The sequence below is a fragment of the Desarmillaria tabescens genome (genome assembly GCF_030435595.1).
Source record: "Desarmillaria tabescens strain CCBAS 213 chromosome Unknown EV420scaffold_6, whole genome shotgun sequence".
NCBI lineage: Eukaryota > Fungi > Basidiomycota > Agaricomycetes > Agaricales > Physalacriaceae > Desarmillaria > Desarmillaria tabescens.
Genome location: NW_026848305.1, coordinates 1021631 through 1043736, shown reverse-complemented (window position 1 = coordinate 1043736; position 22106 = coordinate 1021631). Strand labels below are relative to the sequence as shown.

The 22106-nt window shown below is 48.4% G+C and overlaps 8 protein-coding genes across 8 annotated transcripts; 3 read left to right on the top strand and 5 right to left on the bottom strand.

The window, feature by feature from the left end:
- Nucleotides 1–2230: 2230 nt before the first annotated feature.
- Nucleotides 2231–4120, top strand: EV420DRAFT_1263472 (Bestrophin, RFP-TM, chloride channel-domain-containing protein; the record flags this gene model as incomplete). Its single annotated transcript, XM_060467177.1, has 8 exons — nt 2231–2342; nt 2399–2519; nt 2572–2635; nt 2688–2813; nt 2876–3407; nt 3459–3631; nt 3682–3776; nt 3826–4120. The coding sequence occupies 8 exons, from the start codon at nt 2231–2233 to the stop codon at nt 4118–4120; spliced, it is 1518 nt and encodes a 505-aa protein (XP_060335719.1).
- Nucleotides 4121–4265: 145 nt separating this feature from the next.
- Nucleotides 4266–5379, bottom strand: EV420DRAFT_1638149 (dienelactone hydrolase endo-1,3,1,4-beta-D-glucanase; the record flags this gene model as incomplete). The annotated part of the gene is made up of 7 exons (XM_060476801.1): nt 4266–4387; nt 4438–4533; nt 4583–4610; nt 4663–4774; nt 4836–4888; nt 4949–5106; nt 5154–5379. 7 exons carry the CDS (start codon nt 5377–5379, stop codon nt 4266–4268), a joined length of 795 nt encoding a protein of 264 aa, XP_060335718.1.
- A 49-nt stretch (nt 5380–5428) lies between these two features.
- EV420DRAFT_1760602 (dienelactone hydrolase endo-1-3,1,4-beta-D-glucanase) lies at nt 5429–6877 on the bottom strand. The gene is made up of 7 exons (XM_060480632.1): nt 6554–6877; nt 6340–6497; nt 6234–6286; nt 6071–6182; nt 5995–6022; nt 5836–5940; nt 5429–5782 (listed from the first exon to the last, which is right to left on the bottom strand). The coding sequence occupies exons 1-7, from the start codon at nt 6774–6776 to the stop codon at nt 5667–5669; spliced, it is 795 nt and encodes a 264-aa protein (XP_060335717.1). The 5' UTR covers nt 6777–6877; the 3' UTR covers nt 5429–5666.
- A 13-nt stretch (nt 6878–6890) lies between these two features.
- On the top strand, nt 6891–9283 carry EV420DRAFT_1517101 (Metallo-dependent hydrolase). The gene is given in 8 exon segments (XM_060471987.1): nt 6891–7316; nt 7365–7430; nt 7480–7709; nt 7758–8036; nt 8056–8411; nt 8464–8778; nt 8828–8998; nt 9052–9283. 7 exon segments carry the CDS (start codon nt 7015–7017, stop codon nt 8894–8896), a joined length of 1617 nt encoding a protein of 538 aa, XP_060335716.1. The 5' UTR covers nt 6891–7014; the 3' UTR covers nt 8897–8998; nt 9052–9283.
- A 547-nt stretch (nt 9284–9830) lies between these two features.
- Nucleotides 9831–11179, top strand: EV420DRAFT_1618399 (D-lactaldehyde dehydrogenase; the record flags this gene model as incomplete). The annotated part of the gene is made up of 7 exons (XM_060475335.1): nt 9831–10037; nt 10063–10177; nt 10226–10289; nt 10341–10522; nt 10572–10651; nt 10708–10943; nt 10990–11179. 7 exons carry the CDS (start codon nt 9831–9833, stop codon nt 11177–11179), a joined length of 1074 nt encoding a protein of 357 aa, XP_060335715.1.
- Nucleotides 11180–11638: 459 nt separating this feature from the next.
- EV420DRAFT_1638145 (uncharacterized protein) lies at nt 11639–13681 on the bottom strand (the record flags this gene model as incomplete). The annotated part of the gene is made up of 6 exons (XM_060476800.1): nt 11639–13169; nt 13225–13262; nt 13315–13331; nt 13381–13443; nt 13500–13551; nt 13604–13681. 6 exons carry the CDS (start codon nt 13679–13681, stop codon nt 11639–11641), a joined length of 1779 nt encoding a protein of 592 aa, XP_060335714.1.
- A 1601-nt stretch (nt 13682–15282) lies between these two features.
- Nucleotides 15283–16852, bottom strand: EV420DRAFT_1517082 (mitochondrial carrier). Its single transcript, XM_060471986.1, has 3 exons — nt 16409–16852; nt 16203–16358; nt 15283–16152 (listed from the first exon to the last, which is right to left on the bottom strand). The coding sequence occupies exons 1-3, from the start codon at nt 16484–16486 to the stop codon at nt 15433–15435; spliced, it is 954 nt and encodes a 317-aa protein (XP_060335713.1). The 5' UTR covers nt 16487–16852; the 3' UTR covers nt 15283–15432.
- A 778-nt stretch (nt 16853–17630) lies between these two features.
- On the bottom strand, nt 17631–21774 carry EV420DRAFT_1328513 (glycosyltransferase family 1 protein; the record flags this gene model as incomplete). Its single annotated transcript, XM_060468785.1, has 15 exons — nt 20956–21774; nt 20675–20903; nt 20464–20627; nt 20005–20428; nt 19289–19950; nt 19200–19238; nt 19123–19144; nt 18980–19072; nt 18888–18927; nt 18754–18835; nt 18518–18655; nt 18417–18469; nt 18193–18362; nt 17764–18143; nt 17631–17705 (listed from the first exon to the last, which is right to left on the bottom strand). Coding segments are annotated over exons 1-15 (3168 nt in total), but the record flags the coding sequence as incomplete, so codon positions are not given.
- Nucleotides 21775–22106: the final 332 nt, after the last annotated feature.

Below are 22106 nucleotides of genomic sequence, written 5' to 3'. Positions count from 1 at the left end.
TCCACTTGCTCAACCTTCACTTGGTAGGGATAACATGACAAGGTTTGAGCTCTAGCCTGCTTGTTCAATGATTTTATCGACTTCAGAACACCAGGTCCTCGAGTCCTGAAACTTTACGGAGGAGATACCGACAAGCGAGGGAGGTTTCGCCTTATAATAGAAGGGGCGGACATCTTCAAGCCCAAGGATCTCTTTTGTGACTCTCACATCCGTAAGATTTTTACCGACGATACTGCGATTCAATGACTAGAGCGCCTGGAAAAAATGTGACATTACGTGCGTCATATATGCCTCACGACTCCCCCCCTCGTTCCCCAGGTTTCCATGGCGTCTATCAAGTTCCAGCTCATGAAGACAAGCGTTGTCACTTTGAAGACATGGGCGCATCGTCATCCCCAAATGGGTTGAAGCGGGTCTTCGGAATATGTCTAAACATGACAGACGGCAAAATAACGTTGGTAAAGTGAGCGATTGTCGGTAAGACACCGTATTGCTTCGGTAAAATTCTTTCCTGACTTGGCTAGAATATCAGATTACAAGTTTACCGCATCAAAGTAGTCGCCGCCAGTGTACTTAATCGCGTTGGCACGATCCCAATTGGTCGCAGCAGTCAAGTTAAGTCCCCAATATTTCGCGTTTAGTTGGCACATGCGTGATAGTACCCAAGACAGCCTACATACGTCCAGTCTTCATCTTAACGGATGCTGGAGTAGAGATTCGTTACTTTTATACGTAGTGAAGAAACACGTCGACTTGGTTAGTGCCCTGCTAAAGTATCCTTGCTATGTAATTTTGACGGTTGCTATAGGTCGACGCCTACGTAGACAAGGTCAACTGGTTCGCAAACGGTGATGAACCTACCATTGGCGAACCTAAATGGAAATGACACCTGCGTTCCTCGCTCGGTCTATTGTCACCAAGTACATAAACTCTCCAAAAGGGTTCGTGAGTAAGGATATGCTCTGTGCCACTTCGAATGGGGATCGTTTCGTTCCCACTCTGCCTCCCACATCTTACGCTGGAATAAGAACGAAGGGCGGCACACTGCATGTTCTCCTTATATGGATTCTCTTATTTGAACCTTCCATTCCACAGGCCTGACTGTTGTCGCATCTGGTGGCGCTCGAGCATTTATTTGTCTTTCTTCAAGCGTCTGATGCCTCAATCTCAATGATTTCGGTTTGCTCTGGTGCCTGAGCTTTTTTGGGAGACATTGAGTATCGATGATACCGAAAATCACTTCGGGCGCGGCTGTGAGTGTTCCACTTACAACTATCTGTTGGTCAGAAGGTGTGATGCGAGTCCATTTCGTGTACTAGCGAACGCTATTCTATATGAACCCCTACACAGGCTCCGAAGAATGGATTCGAACAACTACTGATTTGGGGTGCCTTCTGTTGACGAGATGGATCCTTCAAAACCCTTCATAGTATTGGCATGCCAATTGTGTTGATAAACTTTGTCAGTCTCAGTTAGTTGCCTTCAGCTACGGCCAACACTTCGTGCTACCTTCAGAATCAAGACGGGGCGACTCATCGAAGTTTAATGGACGTTAAATCCTGCGATCTGATCATAAATCTTACCGCAGTGCCTACAAAGTTGGGGATACCGGCTGAGATCAAGATGCTCTTTCTATCGGAACGCTGCCCTATGATATGTTGCATCACGCAGTCAAGATCGCTCAACAAGACTGAGTCATTATACTGGATAGTAATGGTACACAGCAGGTTTTTTTCCGGCTGCGACCTTCTCATCTCAACACATAAAAGTATATGATAGCTGTATTCTCTCAACGCTAGGCCTTTGTACGCTGTAGGAAATTCTCGGTTCATCGAAAGTTCCAGGAACGGCAAGTATCAATGAGCGGCGTCGGATTTTGATCAGCATCCACACGTTGTACAGGGAATGTGATTCCCCTTGTCCTAATTTTCACGACAAAATCTAGTCAGTGCTGTTTGAAAATCGACTGGCTGGACGTGCAGGTTTGTTTTGTTTTTGGTGCATTCAGCCTGCGCGTGTTTCATGAGGGGCACTCAGGGTATCAACCTCTCCCATCACGAAATCAAGTTACCCTGATCATAGATGGGCGCCCACGGGAAAAGTTCTCAAATAAACAGATGTTAGAAATAGCTTTCGTCCCTTTCTTCGTCTCACGCCCCTTGCTCTTCTTGTCTTTCTTTTCCCTCCCCAATTCCCCGCTGGTCGACCCTCAAAAAGGTTTCACTTCTCAATGGTTGCGTACAACCCCGTCCTTCGTGGCAAGTGGACGTCGAAGAAGTTCAGTGCTACCGTGATCAATGACATCTGGCCGGAGGTGTTGTTCTTCACCGCCGTGGCAACCAGTAAAACTCTGCTCATGCACTAGTTTTTCGTCGTTTTAACCCTTATTTCTGCGTAGTGGTGACGTTTGTATCTATCAAAACACCACATTCTTTGGCTGTTAACCCCCAATTGTTGACTGTACTGGGTACTGTTCTCGGTTTGGTAATATCGTTTAGGACATCCTCTGCATACGAGAGGTACGTTGTCATCTGTCTTTGCTTCAGTTCGTTATCCAACAGATGCCGTTAGATACCAGGAAGGAAGGAAAATGTGGTCAAATATATCGATCACTTCACGGAATCTTGCCCAAATGGTGCGTCCTGTTCTTAAAAACAAGCCTCACATTAGGGCTGACATCACGTTAGATTTGGATTCATATTCCAAATGATAGACCATTGAAGCCAGATGGGTCTAGGCTGACCGCACTCGAGAGTATCATCGAGAAAAAGACCATGATCAATTTGATTCAAGCATTTTCTGTTTCTGTCAAGGTATGCCTTATTGAGCATCCTTATTATACTACGTTTTTCTCATCCTTGGTGGGCTTGAATAGCACTACTTACGAGGAGAGACAGGGGTGTATTATGAAGATCTCTACCCTCTCATCTCGTTGTTACCCAAATTTGCATCAGAAACGGCAACGGACTGTACCGACATGCTCCCTCTCTGGCAGGCATCCGAAGAAGATGAACATCCCTACGACCACAAAATCCACGCTATGCCATCACCAAAAGCGGAATCGGCTCTTCCCAGTCTTTCCGCCTCTCCTGCTCCTTCATCATTAGGCTGGCACTCGTTCGGGAAACGCACTCCAAAACCCAAAACGTTCGACCCGGAGAAAGCTCTTCCTACTATCTTCAGTCATCGACCCCTCAAACCTGCTCGTAACCCTCCAAAGACCAGTGTTTACGACTACGTTCCCTTTCTTCTTATTTTCAAGTGGATCGCAAAACAATTTACTCGAAAGAAGAAGAGCGTCATTGAAGGCGCATCACGAAATGCTCTCGGGAGAAAGATTAGGCCAAAAATCGAAGAAAGCAACGTGCCCTTACAGATTACCACCTATCTGTCAGATTACGCCAATTGTCTGTCTTTCTCTTTTCAGATTTCTGTTGCTTGTTAAGCTATTTTCATAGATATCATGCGTTCTGGCGTCCTGATGCCACCTATTGCGGCTGGTATCGTCAACAATATTGGGGCACTCCAAGATACATTAACCCACCTTGGACGAATCGCGAATACACCGCTTCCATTTGCGTATCAAATGCACCTGCGAATGTCCCTTTGGGTATACCTGTTCCTCCTTCCAGTTCGTCGTCTCCTCTTTGCTCTGACCGCCTCTGACATTTTTATGGGCAGTTCCAAATCTTCGACAACTTCAAATACCTGACGATCCCCGGAACGGCGTTTTCATCCTTCCTTCTACTCGGTTTCCTCGAGATTGGCCAGGAAATGTATGTAAGACCACTGTTGAAGAAGAACGGGTACTCATTATTCCGTCAGTGAAAATCCATTCAATTATGATCTCAACGACCTAGACTTGGATGGATTTTGTCTGTCTATACAACGAGAACTTCAGGAAATCACCGCCCACCCGCTGCCAGACCCTTCTTCCTTCATTTTCACTGCCTGGAACCAACCCTTCGCACCTGGAGATCGACGTACCGCAGCTGAACTTGTCAAGGGTGACACAGAATATCGACACGCTGAGGACGAACACCAAGGGTTGGGAAGCATCAAGCAGACGCTTCTGCGCAGCTGGAGGGACACGGATGACTTGACTAGAGAGAAGAAGTAAAATGCATGGTTCTTCATTTGACTTGTCAATTATAAAAGGTCGGCTGGTTCGACCATTCTGGGACAGCTATTTTATCGGTAAACTGCTACTGTTACATGACCTACGCAATACAAATACAAGGGAAGACAGCTAAGTCGGTACCGCTTTATGAGCTCGAAGTTAAAGTTTTCTTGAACCAATCCACGGTCTGTTGCAAGGCGCCTTCATATGCCTCCTTCACCTCAGGATAGTCAATGTTTGGGCGTGCTGCAAAGCCGTGGGTTGTGCCTTCACAAGATATGTCAGTAAGAATGCTCCAGTGACACGAAAGAACTGACCCTTATAGTCTCTGAACTCATATGCAACTCCGTCCTTCCTCTCGGCCATGGTTGCCTCTGCCTTCAATCGGAAGTCATGACTAACGATCATGTCGTCTAAGAAGATGTCAAAACTAGATGTAGACTGCAACATGAACTGACGCACCCTCAGCACATACCCACGAAGAGGGGTCCTAGACAAATCCAGTTGAATGGAAACGGGCGACACTATGTAAAGAGTATGACCTTGATGGCTTTCAGCTCATCGATACTAAATCTTCCGGGATGGCAGATGACAAGGGTATCGAAGAACCCAGTGGAGCCAAACCTAATGGCAGTGGCTCCACCAAAGCAGTACCTGTACCGGCGAGTGAAAATCTGTAGGCATAGAGAACTGTATCATCCGGAGATTTACATACCCCACGGCCCCGATTTTGTCATAGTTCTTAGTCGATTTGAGTTTATCCATGAACTGTAAAGGAAAAAGCATAAGCATCAAAAAGTCCGACTACTAGTCCCATAAGACACGGACACTTCGAACTCTCTGATCGGTAACCGAAGGCCTATTGCGGAACATAGCCGGAAGAGTGGGTAATGCGACCAAAATAATCTTTATCCACCCCCACAGGGAGGGCCTTTGGCCTGCACGTTCTGGCATCATCATCTGTTCAGGCCTGACGGGTGGATTTCCTGAACAAGTTACATCCAGGGTCACGAAGAGAGGGAAAAAATCTCACCATCGAACAAGTCGGGGACATATACGTCGCAGCCCAGCTGCTCTGAGAAGAAATCTGCCAGAAGTTTGGGATTGGGAGGGCCGAGACCAAAGATATCGGTTAGTAGCACCACAGCGTGGGACGAGCCAGTAGGACCACTAGCTAAGTATGCGCCATTAACGTCCGAGAGCGTTCCTTTGGGTTCGCCAGATAGGGCTGCGCCTTTATAACAGTCCGGACAGCTCATTGTGAGTGTGGGAGTCAAACTCGAACGATGCAGGGAGCTTTAGGCTAATTTGTTTAGGGGTGACCTAATTAGCTTAACGATCACGTGTACATGTTCACGCTCGGACCATGATCGCGATTTGCGAGGGCGTAAGAGGGCGTATTCAGAATAAACATACAAGTATTTCGTACGAAGATAAAATCCGGAAATATTCTCTGTCAAACTTGGCTGAATATAATCACATTATGTTAAAGCAAAGAAAATGTCGTGTATGAGACATGGTATATGTAGGCTTGATACTGGAGTTATTAATCCAGTAACGTCTTCTTGAACCATTCAACAGTCTGTTGCAAAGCAGCTTCAAAACCTGCCTTAACCTCTGGGTAGGCCAGGTTTGGGCGAGCTGCAAATCCATGAGTGGTCCCTGAAAAGTCATTGAGTTCGGTTTGAATGTCACGGAGTAGTCTGAAGACATACCCTTGTGCTCAATGAACTCATATTCTACATAATTATCTTTACCCCTTCTTCCCGCAAGTTCTGCCTCGGCAGCAGCGCGCGCATCAGGTGTGAAGGACATATCCTCTAAAAGGACAAAGTGAGACTACTCCCAAACGCACAAATAAAGATCATAAAAACCTTCAGCACAAGCCCACGACGAAGGTACCTGAGATCATGTCAGTTTCACTGACAAAAATTCTTTGAAGACGAATACCTTGATAGCCTTAAGCTGTCCAATGGGCACTTTACCGGGATGACAGACAACAATGGTATCGATGAGGCTCGTGCCTCCAAACCTCACAGCAGCGTTTCCTCCGAAACAATATCTGGAGTCAAGTTGAATTCCCAGTGAAAAAAAAACCATGGGGGAGACTGACCCGACGGCGCCTAACTTTTCATACTTTTTCTCCGCCTTCAGTCTTTCTATGAACTGAGATCACGCATCAGAAGCCTAGTAATTATTATACAGATTGAGTTACGCACCGTGGTCACCCTCCGATCCACTACACTTGGCCAGCTATGAATAATTAGCGGCAGACGTCTCAACGCGAGCCAGATAAATGAGAGATATCCAAAGAATCCTATTTTCTCTCCAATACGTTCTGGGACTTTCATTTCATGCACCTCAACAGGAGGCTTGCCTGTGGAGAAACATAGTAAGTGAACCTAGAACACTCAATTGCTAGATCAAGCTCACCGTCGAAGAGATCCGGAACCCATACATCGCATTTCAGCTGTTCAGCAAAGAAGTCCGCAAGAATCTTGCTGTTTTTCAACCGAAGACCAAAGATATCCGTGAACAATATCACAGCACGCGTCGAGGGTTCGGCACTTTGCGCGTAGTAAGCACCCTGGATGGATATCGTTCCTGTTGGTTCGCCAGCCAAAATCTCGCCTTTGAAGCAATTTGGACAGCTCATTGTGCACACAAGAGTGGAGGGAAAGGAGCCCTTTAGACTGATATTTACATGCCGGAGGAAGGCGCAGTTTATATAAATAGTGCGAGCGGATGAGCGGTTGGAAAAAGCCAAGTCATCATACTTACGTCAGGTACTCACGAACTAGGGTTCCGTTTCGCCAATATGTCCGTATCTCCTTTCTATATTTTAAGCTCTATGCTCCTTAATATTGTCTCTCTTCTCCACCTCCCTACTCATCATGTCTTTAAGGAACCGTTTGGGCTGGCAATGGATTCAAAGATGGTGGAGAAAGCCTGTTGAAAGCGCAGAGAGCTCCCTAACAGAGGCAACGGTTCATCAAGCATACATGCCTCAAAGCACCCTTATTGTCAACAATGCTCGACTCGCGCACACAGACAATGAGATGGCTGAGCAACTGTGGACAATAGAATGCAGAGGAGGGAAGGTGGAGCGTGTGTCGCTATCGGACGGAAGCAATGATGTCGTGCCTCTGCCGGACGTACACGAAATTGATGCGAAAGGGAGCTTGCTGTTACCTTCGTGAGTAGCGTCATTTTACCGAAGAACATCGGACCATAATGCGGGCAGCCTCTGTCATTCTCACATTCATCTCGACAAGTGCTTCATTCTGGACCGCTGTAAATGTGAAATCGGGTATGTTTTCCTGGCTCTTGGCGTCAATATCTGACGTGCTATGGTCAAGAGATTTTACCGAGGCCATGAGGGTAACAGCTCGCGCCAAGCAGGTCTTTCGTGATGATCCAGACGATCTTCTTCAGCGCGGAAGACGACTGGTACGCGAAAGTATCGAATGCGGCGTCACTTCAATGCGAGCTCATGTTGAGGTCGACTTCATCGTTGAATTATCCTGTCTCGCAACGGCGGTCAAACTGAGAAACGAATTCAAAACAGCGTGTAATATACAGATCGCTGGTTAGCTCTCGCACCTTTCTTTGACTTGAATATTGCTCATTATAGTAGTCTTCGCGCAAGAATCGTTGTTTGACTCGCCCACGGATACAACGCCTGGTTCCAACTATCATTTTCTGAAGCAGGCTCTCGAGGATCCTGAAGTAGAAGCCGTTGGTTCAGCCCCTTACGTCGAGTCAAATATCGCCCAAGCGAAGAAAAATATTACTTTGATCTTGGAGCTAGCAGCTCGAACAGGTCTGCACGCCGACTTTCATCTAGACTATAATTTAGATCCAAGTACCGAGCCTCTTATTTGGGAGGTTATCCGAGAAGCGAAGAGAATTGGCAGTTGGATTCCCACTGACAGTGAATCGTACCGGTGGCATAACCATCGGACATGCGACCCGTCTGCAACTCTTCACTCCGGACCAGTGGCAAGAACTCAAGGAGGCTATCGGCAAACTCCCTATTACGCTCGTCAGTTTGCCAAACTCCGACTTGTACATGCAAGGCCGCGAGGACAGGGATAAACCTCTCGGTCCGCCAAGAAGCACACTCCGCGTTCCTTACATCGCTCGTAAATACGATTTGCAGGTTGCCATGAGTGTCAACAACATTGAAAACGCGTTTACGCCTCAAGGATCGATGGATCCACTTGCCTTGTGTACCCTCGGCGTTGCCCTCTTCCAGTCTGCCACTCCCAGAGATATCAGAACCCTAATAGTTGGTAACGTCCTACATTGTCAACCACGCTATGTTCACGTTATTGCACTAGTGTTCTGTGACACTGACTTCTAAATGCGCACTTGGGATAGCGCCAAGCGACCTACCCCAAGACCTGTTCCCACAAAAGGGCGATCCTGCAGACTTTGTGATCATCCATGGAACTCAGACCCTATATCAAGCTGTTCTCAACCCCAGCTATGATCGAACGACGATTCGTGGTGGCGTAGTTGTGGCCCGACGACTAACCAAGAAATGGGTTATGTGTAACCAACCTCGAGCTGTTGACGAGTCGGTTCTTCCTTGGTACAGACGCGTCAAGTGGTCATATATGCTGTTCCCACCTTTCTTATTGTATGAATTCCTCGTTAAGTCGAGGTACGTCTGTCTTGATGCATTAAGCGACGTTTCTTGAGATTGTGTTCAAAGCGATTGATTCGATGTCCCTACACGAGCAGTGTGAAACTGATGCAAGCTCCGTCTAGCTTTGACAGTCGAATGCCGAAGCTCTCACACTTCATTATCTTGGGTTTTATAACATCCTGTTATCCAGAATGTCAGACACTCGATGCTTCTTGTAAACTGCGGTGTGGCCCATTTTTTATTCTGACCACTGTCCCTGAGTAGTAAAAAAAAACAGGGTCCGTACTACGTGTGCATCGCCTACGTCCAACGATTTGCGGCGCACAATCCCTTTTGAAATCGTGAATGATGTCTTGGCGTGGATGTCATGGCGGGTTAATCCCTACGTGCGCTCCAATGAGGCGAGGACCAGAGAAGCTGGCACCTCGTTTCCATCGCATTTGAAGAGGTCCGACCGCCCCTGCACTTCGAGACACCAAAATCAGATAGCTGGATGCCAAAGATACCCATGAATGTGACCCTTTTTTTTTTGAAAACATAACTTCCTTTAGAAGCTAGTGCACGTCTTTTTGTCGCTTCTTCGCAAGATGGGGCTGTCCCTGCATGCTTTTGAAAAGCAGTCTCAGACTCCCAGTTATAGTATGCACTCTGGTTTGGTTTTGAGGGCTCCCTCCTCCAAGTAATTTGAAATAACTTGGGCGAATTTGTAACGGCTCTGCTTCACCGCTCGAAGCCGCCCGAAGTTCTCAGCTCCTCTATAGGTTTGTCGTTGCTCTGCCGTAAAATACTATACTGATAAGGTTGTTGCAGTCATCAAAGAGCACAGTGCCAATGCTTATATATGTTCTTCCCACACACATGGCGAACGAGACCTGCATCTGGCAGTACCACGGTGGGGGACATATTCGTGCCAACAACCTTGGGTTGATAGGTGACGAAACACGCCGCACTGACGCGTCATCACCATGGCTTACTCAGGCACTTGGGACTAATCAGCTTCATCCTACTCAAGCACGACTTCAAAATATCTTTTCATTATTATTTCTCCCTGTTATAATGCCTGCAGTTACAGATATCAACTCTACCGTCCTTGTCACCGGCGCCAACGGTTTCATCGGTACTTGGATTGTCGGACATCTTCTTATAGGAGGTTACTCCGTACGCGCTGCAGTTCGAAACGAAGGAAGGGGGAAGCACCTACTCGATATTTACAAGTCCTACGGAGACAAGCTCAAACTCTACGCCATTGGCGATATTAGCAAGGTGCGCTGTTCCTCGTAGATTCAAGGAGCTTTGGCTTAAAGTATACGTAACGAGTGATGCTTTTGATGAAGCTGTGAAAGATGTCCATGCTATCATCCATACTGCTTCGCCTGTCCACTTATCTGCTGATGATCCCAGTGGTACGCTTCGCCTTCCGTGCGAAGAAATATTCTCACCATTATGAACAGAACAGATCGAACCTGCTGTCGGAAGTGTAGAAGGGATCCTAAAGAGTGCTTTGAAGAATGGCAGGTATGCACCCTCTTTCACAGCAACGATCGTAGCTAACTGTAAACACACCAGTGACTCACTGAAGCGCATCGTCATCACTTCCTCCTGCGCTGCTATTATTTCCTTCTCAGCAACGCAGGTGACGATCTCAGAGGCCGTTTGGAACGAGTCCTCGATCAAAGAGTGCGAAGAGAAAGGCAGAAACGCGGACAACCTAGCCAAGTACTCCGCGTCAAAGACTTTGGCGGAGAAGGGTACGCTCCTTCCCCATCCATTACTTTAACTTGGTTGACTTCAATGCAGCTGCTTGGACATTTTACGAGAAGCACAAATCAGAAATCAAATGGGACATCTCTATTATCAACCCTCCTTGGGTTTTCGGCGTAAGTTGGAGAGTATTGGTTCATCTGATTTGAGCCCTGATCGTGGATGATACTAGCCTGTGGTTCATGAAGTGACGACTGTGGACAGTCTCAATCCATCGAACAAGTTCTGGTACAATGCCATCGTCAAAGAGGACTTTGATGGCTTCTCTCCCCTCACTACGCCGGGACATGGGTGGATAGATGTTCGCGATGTGGCCACAGCGCACGTACGTGCCATGGAGGTCCCTAGTGCCGGTGGGGAGAGGATCATTGTCAGTGCCGGGTCGTGGGTATGGCAAGACTGGCGTAAGTGCCTACCATGCTACCGTTCGTCTCTGACTCTCATTCCTTTCTAGTCGATGTCATTTCAAACTTTCTCCTAACCCATGTCCCTCGCGTACATTACCAAGAGGAACACCTGGTATCTGCCAGCGTGCAATCACTTTTGACACGTCCAAGGAAAAGAGAATTCTAGATATCAAATTTCTGACGATGGAGGAAACGGCCAGAGATATCTTGGCAGATTATGAACGTCGGGGCTGGTAGGTTCAGGTCGAATAGATGCATCTCCTGTCAGTATCGAATAAATAACTAAGTTGTTTCCCGCACCTAACTAGATGCTCGATTCAGCCTTCTTCCACACACCGACGATCAAGTTCTTCAGTATTACAATTAAATTTGAGCGCGAGATCTACAATGTACTGTATGTACATGCAAGTACAGAAGATAATAAGTATACGGATAACTTGAAAGCAATTACAAATGTAAAACGATAAAAGAAAGCAATGAATGTGAGTAAATCGACAATTACAGGAGAGATTGAGTGGGTAAAGGAGAGTGGGCTAACGTAACAGATTACACATACAAAGAGTGAATGAATGAGCGTACATGCGGGCACCAATCGGATCCGACTTTAGAAAATATCAGCGAGCAAAAAAAAGAGTGTCCTGGACATAAACTGCGCTCCCGCGACCGGCGCACCAAGAAAAGAAAAACCGTCTCCCTTTACGAAAACTCTGGGACAGCCAAAAGGCTCCCCACAATCAGCCAACTAACAAGCCAGCTAATCAAAAAAGACCGGACCACGATCTCCCACTGGCCTCTCACCACCACAGGGCTCAGCACGCGCGTCAGCGGCGAAGCAAACGCGGGAACGGCCTTGACCTTCTTATACTGCTTCCGAATTAAGGACTCGTCCGTCTTTCTCGCCCGCCTTTCCACCTTGGGTTTGACCACGGTGTCGTGCACCGGAAGCTTCTCATCTGAAGACGCAAGCGAAGAAGGCTCCGAATCATCCTCTGGCGTTCCACCAACGATGACCATCCATTTGTTGATACTGCATTTGGACTGAATCCGCCGGATGAGGGCTTTTGGAGATTTTCCAAGTTCGGGAGCGGGCGTCTCGGGTTCGATATAGAGCACGCCGGGTTTGGGAGGTGGAGACGGGGATACGGATACGGAATCAGTACGTGTGTGTTTAGGCTTGGGGAGGGTGTCAAAGTTGAATTCTGATATCCGCTGGAGCTCTTCTGGAAGAGATTTGTTTGGGCTGGGAAATTCGTAATCGCTGATGTCCTCTGTAGAGCCGTCGAATGGGTGGATGAAAAGAGCGGTAGATCCATATGTCTCATCGCCGCTGCTATCTTCCTCATCAGAAAAGCCTGAGCCCGGTTTGTGAATAGAAACGGGGGACGTTGCTGGGCCTTCGATGGGATCTGCATCGTAGTAAGCTGGAGAAATGCGAATCATATCTGACCCTTCACATGACAGATCTGTCGTCGAATGAGAGTGATCGTAGCATATCGACGAGCTGATGGTAATCATAGAGTCTGGACGCGAGGAATCAATGTGAGCCATTGGCGGTGGTGTGAGAACGGGTGGAGGGGGAGAAGCCGTGGAGATTGGTGACCCCGCTATCGGGCGTCGACGCGAACTGTACAGTGGCTGAGGCTTCGAGATGGGCGGCCTAGAAAGCTCAAATCGTTTGAGCTGTCTCAAGTCACCAAAGACGTAAATGGCAAGACAGACGCCATTCAAACTCGTGAGTAATAGAGCAATGCCCAACCATAGCCCTGGTAACGCGGTGAGACGCAACCACCGCGAGTGCCCTTTGACAATGTTGTAAACCATGGGAAAGACGGCGCCTACTAAACAGCAGAAAACTCCCGCGATCAAACCACACAAAACGCGACGGTTGCCGACATTGTTGAATTGTGCGGTGACAAAGCGCTCGAGGCTTTCCTTAAGCATTTTCTGGACTTCAACTGCTACTTGATTGAATACGGCGGGATCTGGATGCGGGGAACCGTTTGATGTGTGGAAAGGAGCGAGGACATCCGAGGGGAGATTGAGTTCGTGGTTAGCATTTGGCGTTAGAAATGTTTGCTTTGCCCGGGCGTAGAACATGGCGAGCTGGGACGAATTGTGTCTTGGCCAGACACCTAGGTAGGCTGGAGTTTCGCTCCGTCGAAGTCGTGATGCCGTTTCCCACTGTCTGTATCTGACGGTGTATTCCCTGAGCCAGAGGATGAAATAACTGACAGGAGCGTCATTGAGTATGCATATATGCGCATATAATCAGGTCAACATACAGATTTTCGGGGGCTAGCTCGACGTATAGCAGCCATTCCTAACAGCCTTACTTAGCGCACCAACTGGGACATTGAGACGAGTGTATTTACCTCGAAATCCTTTAGCCCTTTGGAACGAGTCAGTTAGGAGACACGAACCCAGGGCTAGCTACGTACCAAGAGGTGGTAAATGTTTCCTGTCCAACACATCTTCGAGCCGTACATTGAACGCTGGTGTAACTATGGCCCTCCTCAGCCTCTATTGCCGGGGCCCGAAAGACGAAGAAGAAACGCACCACCACAGGACCTGACCTTTCCAACGGCCGGTGGTGGGTTACACAAACGAAACTGAACATCCAGCGCGTCAGAAACATGCAAAAACGGCTGGATACTAGCTTACCGGCAGGGTCAATAGAGCCTTCCAGGACAATTTGTATGTCTTGGGCCGTGTCAGGGTCGCCTGTCTCTGAGGGGCCATCGGCGTAGGGACGAAAAAGATGAAAGGAAGTAAAAGGAATCAAGGCGAATAAAAAGGTAAAAAGTCAGCCCTGCATGACCTTAACTGAGTAAAGAAGCAGCCGACCAAGAAAAGCCAGCGCTTCTCTTCCTCCCAAAATACGTGCAAACCGCGATTTTGGCTTTCATTTACGGCCACCTGCCTGTCAACCTACTCCATTCGGAACGATAACGTCTTCCCGTCTTTTTGGCTGGGTTGCTGTGTGGTACGTTTGAATACTGGAGGGTTTTGAGCTAGAAGGCTCGTCGTAATATGTGCTAAGGGTTCGGATAGTGACGGTACCGGCCCTGTTCGCTTGTCGTTGCAGAAATATCACATCGCATGCCGAGATGATGTGGCTGTCACTTCACACATAATGGATAATTGTTTCTTAATGAAAGAAGTCGGAAGAACTGCGGCCTTGATTCATTGCTTGCCCCTTGGCATCTTGAGGGGGAAGACGAGGGGAAGATCCTTGTAGAATGGGAATCCTTTACCAGTTCCAAAGCGTATTTACGGACACATAACACAGAGCAGCGTTCTGTCATGATCGTCAGATTTCAAGGTCAGCGGGTGCTACAGGGCGAATTTTGGGATCAACGGAGCGATGACGAGGCCGAGCACGCTATTCCGTTTTCGATTTATTCAGACCCCGCATAAAGAAGACACGCTTGACCGTCAGAGGAAGCTCAAGGTGGTGGTGAACACCCAAAATATATGTGTTCCATTCACCGCGCATCCGAAATTTTGTGACCCAGCTCGAGAGGATAAAAAGAATCGGGAAATGAAGCAAAGCCATCGGAATAATGCAAAAGTAGTTTCAATGGTATACCAACGTTAACAGCTGTAACTTGACGCGTAATATTCAACAAAATCACTCAAAGATCACTCCATACCTGACATTGATGAAGATCCTCGAGCTTGAGTCTGGGGGTCGCGTGATGCACGTATGGAGTGTCGAATCCTTCGCTGACAGCCTCGGATTTGCTCCAGAACAATCAGAATCTATATGTATATCGAACAGCAAGCATGGTCCAGCCGACAACCGCTCCTATTGCATTTTCGTCCAACTCCACGGTACTTTTGCTTTGCCAGTGCCTAGAGCAAATATTTGGAACCAAGATAGCTTTGACGAACAATAGAGTGGAGATCGATATACAATATCATTCCAGTTTGAAAATCGATTGCGACTCTAGAGTACCCCGAAGAAGATACTTGCGCTAGAACGCCTGCCATGGTCGTAAGTATGAGCAGCTGTATTCGGCAAACCCCGATCGTGTGCTCCGGTCCTCGCTCTCTGCTGAGAAAATGGCGACAATAATGTCGTTACCGTCCAGATGTTAAGTTGAGAGAGAGGAGGGATGATGGAATATGTAGACTAGTAAATACCCAGGCCCACCAGCGAGGTCCATATGTTTTCCGTTTTTGTTTGCACGGAGGAAGTTGTGGGAGGTTTGAATTGCCCATTACGATACTTGGGTGTGATGCGTATGCGTTGCAATTGAATGTAATATCATAGCCGCTCTCCACCCTCTGTATACATATATGCTATTTTCAGTGGAATGAAAAACTCCGATGACGCTCTTGCAGGCACCACTCAATTATATCTAAATACATGTACGTCCCTCAAACTCAAGCGCTTAAAGCAATATCTTTCTGTTTCACAAACTCTATGGGCTGTTACTAGAGATACAAGATCTACGCTAATTAATCTACACATCCTTCATTTCCCGCTATGAAAACCGCTTATTCAACTCATCATATATCACGAATATAATCGCACTACTAGGTATACTCCTCGCAATCGTGATCCCACACCCCGCATACAAGCCCCGGATACCCTGGGCAGCGTACATCTCCCTAAACGTCCTCACAAAACTCACCTTCAAACCAGACGGCCCCCTCAGCTCATCAGCAGTCTGCATCGTGCTCTTCACCGTATCCGCCGGGAACAACGCCAAGTTGAACGACGCGCCTGCAAACGCACCGGACAAGGCAGACTCCCACGACGCCAGCGTCGCAGGGCTACCCTCAGGATGCCTCGCCAACAGACGCGACGCGACAAATTCCTTCGTCCCGAACCACGCGGCTGTCCCGCCCGTCTCGCGGATGAACGTCCCTGTGTGACCTAACCATAGGCCTCGGAGTCCCGTCGTGCGTATTATTGACGTAAGGACCTTTATTGGGCCCGGTAGGGGAGTAGAATGGGACGCGTTCTGGGGAAGCAACATCTGGACCTGCATTTTGCACTTGACGAGCTCAATCGGCGTTAGTAGGAAGGACGTCACAGCACCAGCACCCGCTGCTGCGAGACAGAGGTAGCGGAGTGGTAGTATCGGCTGCTCATCGACTGGGAGATGTGCAACAGTCCGGATGAGAGATTGGAAAGAAGAATACGTGAGAAAGAGGGAAGCGTTTTCGGCCATGGCGCCTACTATGGGGGCTGGCAGGCCCTAGGAAAGCATAAGATACTGGACGAAGACAGGAAAAACAGCGCACACACCCTGTATAGTCCCCTCACACCCTCTTTTAAGTACGTTTGCGTCAGGCAATCAATAGGCCCAGAAAAGCGCGCAGAAGCATCCAGCACTTGAGATTGAAGCCGTACTTTGGTCAAATCGAACGGATGCTCGAAGACCTTGGAGACCATCCCTGCTGCCTATACAGCATTTTGGCTCAGTCATTTTTGTCTGGTGAACGTGAACTTACGGAACCGAACGCAATGTCCTTGATGGCCCGCGCAGCCGGGGACGGAGTCGAAGGAAAGTTGTCAATGGGGACGTCCATTATGGATGTATGAAGGAAAGGTGGAAGAAAAGGTATCAAGTGCTGTCAGTCATTGCTGGAGCTATGTGTGAGGATCAAGCGCCAACGGGCTACAAAGACAATGCTGATGCCGGACCGGACAAAATTGGCGCCATGTCCGACATAATCCGAGTCGGAGATATTCGGCATTCTTATTCCAACGAGTTTTTCTGATTCGCACCTTTCAAGTTCGAACGATATACGAGTCGAAGTGGAAGAGAATGTGCAGAGTGACAGTCTCAAAGGATTTTCCCAACAAGTATAACAACATCTAATAATATTCATTCATTTAGACTTCACTTCTTATTTATTTAAGAATTCGCGAGATTGAAGAATGCCAGTTTTCTACTAATTGAGCCATGGTATGCGCAAAATATTTCAAAACGGTAATTCCCCTGTCGAAATAGAATCCAGCCTCCACCCACCTCCGACTCTAAATTCTGCTCACAGCCAGAACAGCCACAGATTTCCGTCAAAGCAACACCAATAAGGAACATGGCCAGAGCTAACACCAAAACAGCCGATGAAGACGCAATGACTAAAGACGATGAGTAGTAAGGACTGTGGCGATCTAATTCGAGGACCTTTTCACAGCGGTTCTTCCAAGTTCGTCGATACTGATCGAAACCCAAAACGTCAATCCCCATACGTCGTAGCCCCTTTCCCGCCCGTATTTGGTTACCGAAACGCTTGGCACACCGAGTCACAGGTCACAAGTCTCAAATCTCCTCAAGATCCAAGTTTTTCGAGCTTGAGGCACTCGTTATTTTAGTCAGACTCCCCGCCTCTCCCCGCCCTAATTTCAAAGAACCCCCATGAGTGCTCCTATCTTTCAAACAAACAGAACAGGTATCAAGTGCAATTGGTCATTAAAAGTCGTCAATGATACAAATCAACGTGGTATACAGGGAATAATTAAGAAGAGGGAATCATATATGCTATATGGTAGTATATGGTACTAAATGCACACACAAACAACACCGAATAAGATAAAATAATACAGCAAACCCATGCACGGAAGACAGAAAGGAAAAGGTAATCGATCGCCAACTTACGCGCCTACGCGTATCGAAGTCTTTCGGCGGAGCGTTTCGACGCGATGGCATCTCGAACTCTCTTTCGTCTTGAGTGTCTTCTGTTCCCGACTCGCACGAGGTAGATATGTGTATAGCGTATGAATAGCAGTCCGCACACCGTCCTCCTACAAATAATCAACTGTTAGCAAAAGAATCACATACAGAAACCGGAAAAATACTAACCGAGCGAATTTTCTCCCCGACACCCGCCGCCTTCTCCTTCATGATCCGGCTCGTGGTAGCCTTCGTAAGGGCCTCGGCGAGATCATTCACCCTCAGGCTAGGCACTCTCAATCCAGCACCGAGCTTCTGCACGCGGGACGCCCAAAAGAACTGGTCTCCAAACCATGGTTTGATCAATGTGGGTATACCGGCTCGGAGACTAGCCCCAGTTGTCCCCGCTCCACCGTGGTGCAGAGCGGCGTCAATCTTCGAGAATAGCCAGTCATGGGGTATCTTGTCAAGCTGGTAGCACTCGGGTGGAATTTCCGGCTCGGGAGAGTCATCCCCTGCATGGCTCATTCGCGCTGACCATCCTTTTGATATAATGGCCCGGACGTCACCTAAATTCCTATGAGTAAGCGGAGGGTGAATGGACTGGAGGCCACTTACTCTTTAGGACAGCTTTGATAATGCGCGCGGTGACGCGATTGGGATGCGGAACAGTTATGCTGCCAAAGCCGATGTAGACGATGGGCTTCTCATCAGCCCTGGCCTTGTCCATCCATGTCAGAAGATCTGCAGGAGGTTCCCAGTTGAGATCTGGGTTGTCAAGGAACCAACTAATGATGCAGACGTCAGGTTGGCCGAGACACGCAAACAAGGGAAAAACGCACTAGCCAGATACGCATATCGTGTCGCTCCAATCAAGGGGTTTGGGCACAACAGCCTAACAAGTAATCAGTACTACGTCAAGGACGCCACCAGGTTCACTTACAGTTGAGAAGTTGTAGATGAACGGTATCTTGGATTGGGCAAGGTGGCCCATATCAGTGTTACCGAGCTTCAGCGTATGCCGTCGCCATTTGTTAATTTGCCTTGAAGTAGCAGTCCACATAACATTGCTAGGCACAGGCTCATTAGCAAACACTCTGGGTTGGATCGACGTGACGCGTTACCTGAAGAGAACGTATCTAAAGAACAATAGTGAGTACTTTGATATACACCGGTGACGATAAACAGGACGTACGAGGCACTGTTGAAGGTGGAATATTCCACGGGGGGCGATAGGAATGCATGAGGAAATTCGGCAGTTCTAGGCGACGGTAGTCAATAAGGTTCTTTAACTTGTGGAAAAGACTGCGCACTTTGTCCACGGCATCGTGAATGTTCGGAAGTACGGGATGTCTAAAATTTCCTCTTAGTCAACAACATACGAGTAGGTAGGAGTGCGGCTTACTGAGTGCCTCGGCGATATGAACTCCAGCCATGGCGGAAGGGCTCTCGAGCAGTACATCAGCACCTTGACATGATTCCCATGAATCGAGAAGCACTAAATCGAGAGTCAGACAGCAATGTAATATGTTAAATAATGAATCTCACGTTGATCGAGCCAAGGGCGGAACTACAACATTCCAATGATTAGTATCGAAGGAAATGCAGGGTAACTAAAGACTCACATGCGCTAAACTCTCTTTGAAGAATTCAGGAGAAAACATCTGTCGACGCGTCAGAACACGAGAAAACCAGTGAGGAAAGACGTTCTCACTTTGTTTTCAACGCTCAACTTCATCAACGCGCCAGGGTCACCTCCTGCCTGCCGGTGCTGGATCCCAAAGCCTTCAATCCACTCCTTATACTCCTCGTGCGTGACAATCGTAACGCGGTGGCCCTCCTTCATCAGCCCCAGCCCAAGGGCAATGTACGGCTGGACATCGCCACGACTTCCTATCGTAAGACACACAAAGTGCAGACTTGGTCGGGCGTTTACAATCTCCCTGTCCAAATTGATAACCTTGGGCATCTGTACTCGTAGTTCGAAGGGAATCTCAGCCGCCTTGGCCACAGCTACCGTACGCGCAGGCGGAGAGAAGATATCAATCATACTGGGTTTTCCAGGGGACGGAGGGCTACTACGCCGGTGCTCAGCCCGAGTAGCAACGAGGGCATTAATACGCCTCATCGCTTCATCACGAAGTTCGGTGGTTTTGAACTGGAACTTGAGATCAGGCTGGCCGTTGAGCTCGAGCGTCAAGCCAAAGAGTCGGATGGGGAACGTGCGGAAGGTCTTGGCATTTTTTATCTTTGCGATGGGTAGACGATAGCGGATATCGCCGCTTGCGAACTGCTTGCTCCAGAAGGAGACGTAGTTGGGGGAAATTGTGAAGTAGCCAGAAGACGAGATGCTTCTGAATATACGCGCACGAACGACTGGAAAAGAATTCGATCAGACGAGCATGAGGGCTAGCGAAGACATGTACTTACTCCATAAATCTGTTTCGTCATCCAGACCCAATGCAGTCCGTATGGTCCGCTCTTTGTGGTCTGCAGATACATGCGGTGCCTCGGCTTCCATCATAGACAGTGGGCCAAAATCAGCAACAATGGCGGCGTCAGATACTTTAAGGTCTGGGTGCCGGGCCTTAGCTGTAGCTATAAAGTCATCCATCTGCTTCCAGGCGGGAATGTGCATGATAGGGCAGAGATGGAACGCGTGGTCGTCGACAGCTAGGCCACAAGCCTCATTGCACTGAACATGAATAGTAGAAAAATGGAAACCAGGGGCACCCATCTGACGAGAGACGAACTTTGTGATGCGATCAAGAGGACAGCTGAGCCTGATGCCCGAGTCGGTGGTTGTAGAATCCATGATTTCGCGCCGTCGATGGCGGAAGAGGAAAATGGCAGCCTATATGCGCCTGATATTAGTCGCAGTAGTCAAACACGAGGAATGCACGTACCTAATAGCTCCCGCCTCCATTCTTGTGCAGCCTCTGGGGTGTCAAACTCTGCGTAGTCGTAGGAATCATCGCTCAAATGATCAAAAATGATGTGAACTGAACAAGGATCATCTGGATCATGGGGCAGGACATCCTTGATGTTTGACACTGTACAGGTTGAGTAAGATGGAGTGATAATTGAACAAATCACGTACAGAGCACGGTGCGCAGAGGGCGAATTCGGTCCTCCTCGCTGCTGGAGGCGCAGGTGGTCATCATATCGGCAGAAAGTTCGATCCAGAGTCGTCGTTTGGCGCGCCATCCTTTGCGATGTATCGTAACAGAGCCGGCCTTGATGACTTTCTGGCCACTATGGGCAACGTCGTCGGAGGGTAAAAGAGAGGCATGAAATGCAAGTCGGTATGTCGTCACGTGGAGCACACCCTAAAGTCTTAATGAGGTTGACGAAAACAATAAATATTTAACAAACACGTACGACGATGACGACACCATTGAACATGCACCCATCTGCCTCGAAGATTAGTTTCTCTGGCTTTTCGCCCTCTGCAGCGAGAGGCCCAAATTCGTCGATCAAGAGACGAACAATCTCCGTGGGCTCCAGTTTCCACGCGTCGCTATCAGTGGTGGCGGTCCGATGAAAGGCGGGGATAGGCGAACGCTCAACGTTGATGGCTGTTTTCTCCGACGCGGAATCGTCGGAATACGTCTCTGGTTCTTCCGTGAGTTCGCCACCTGGTGTCCAGGTCGTGCCAGACACGGACAGCTTTCTTGCCTTGTCGACGTCGGCCTGTTCGTCAGGAGTGAGGTCGTTGGCTACGAGGTGGGTGTAGCCCGAGACTTCCTCGACTGGAACATCTGGATCTGAGTTTGTCGTGTCGATGGTGTACTGGTGACTGGCGAGGACTTTCTCGTACGCGTCGGCGTGGTTGTAGATGGCAGCGATGGAAGGCGGTGAAGGGGTATCATCTGGCCCAATAGAGTCGTCGTCGATGCTCGACGAGCGGGACGACGAGCGACGGATAAAGGAGCAAGGCATGGAGGAGGATTTCAGTTGATAGGCATACCAGGACATGGTTAAATAGCAATAATTGCTGGTTGAATGGCCTAAATTGTCATTATTATCTCGATCATCAAGAAAAGGGTCTCACCTCCGATGAAATTATAATAACCAGCTTGTAATGGGCTCCGTAATCGCACTCGTCTCCGACAACGTTTCACTGACGTCCCCTTTCGGCTGGTTGACTAAAATGTTCGGACAAAGCATCCACTGCTGGCGCCGATAACGAAGAAAAAGATGGAAACAAAGAGGTGCCACCATTCTGTATCACTGTCTTGACTATATTGTCTGCAATCTATCCAGAGTAACAGCGGCAGACCGCAAACAACGCGACTAGCTAACCCCCGTCTCGGAATGGTGTCTGTGGGAATTTCTAGGGTCACTTACCGCCTCCTCCCCGTTTCGCTCCGCGTCGGGATCCCACAGAGCGCTCGCAGATATTAACTTTCATTAATTGCATACTCGTGTCGTGTTCCATTTCCAAATAATTAGTATACATTTCGTTGTGAACGGATACTTCCTGCGATCATGGCCACGGCATTCCATTCTAATCGCTTTTACCCCGGGCC

Excerpts from the sequence above, each read along its gene's own strand:
- EV420DRAFT_1517082 (XM_060471986.1), bottom strand. The coding sequence starts at position 16,486 with ATGGACGTCCCCATTGACAACTTTCCTTCGACTCCGTCCCCGGCTGCG. Across the intron at positions 16,359-16,408 it reads AGGACATTGCGTTCGGTTCC|GCAGCAGGGATGGTCTCCAA; the intron begins GTAAGTTCACGT and ends AATGCTGTATAG. Across the intron at positions 16,153-16,202 it reads GTGTGAGGGGACTATACAGG|GGCCTGCCAGCCCCCATAGT; the intron begins GTGTGTGCGCTG and ends ATGCTTTCCTAG.
- EV420DRAFT_1517101 (XM_060471987.1), top strand. The coding sequence starts at position 7,015 with ATGTCTTTAAGGAACCGTTTGGGCTGGCAATGGATTCAAAGATGGTGG. Across the intron at positions 7,431-7,479 it reads CGCTGTAAATGTGAAATCGG|AGATTTTACCGAGGCCATGA; the intron begins GTATGTTTTCCT and ends GCTATGGTCAAG. Across the intron at positions 8,412-8,463 it reads GAGATATCAGAACCCTAATA|TGTTCTGTGACACTGACTTC; the intron begins GTTGGTAACGTC and ends TTATTGCACTAG.
- EV420DRAFT_1760602 (XM_060480632.1), bottom strand. The coding sequence starts at position 6,776 with ATGAGCTGTCCAAATTGCTTCAAAGGCGAGATTTTGGCTGGCGAACCA. Across the intron at positions 6,183-6,233 it reads GAAAAGTTAGGCGCCGTCGG|ATATTGTTTCGGAGGAAACG; the intron begins GTCAGTCTCCCC and ends ACTTGACTCCAG. Across the intron at positions 5,783-5,835 it reads TGAGTTCATTGAGCACAAGG|GGACCACTCATGGATTTGCA; the intron begins GTATGTCTTCAG and ends ATGACTTTTCAG.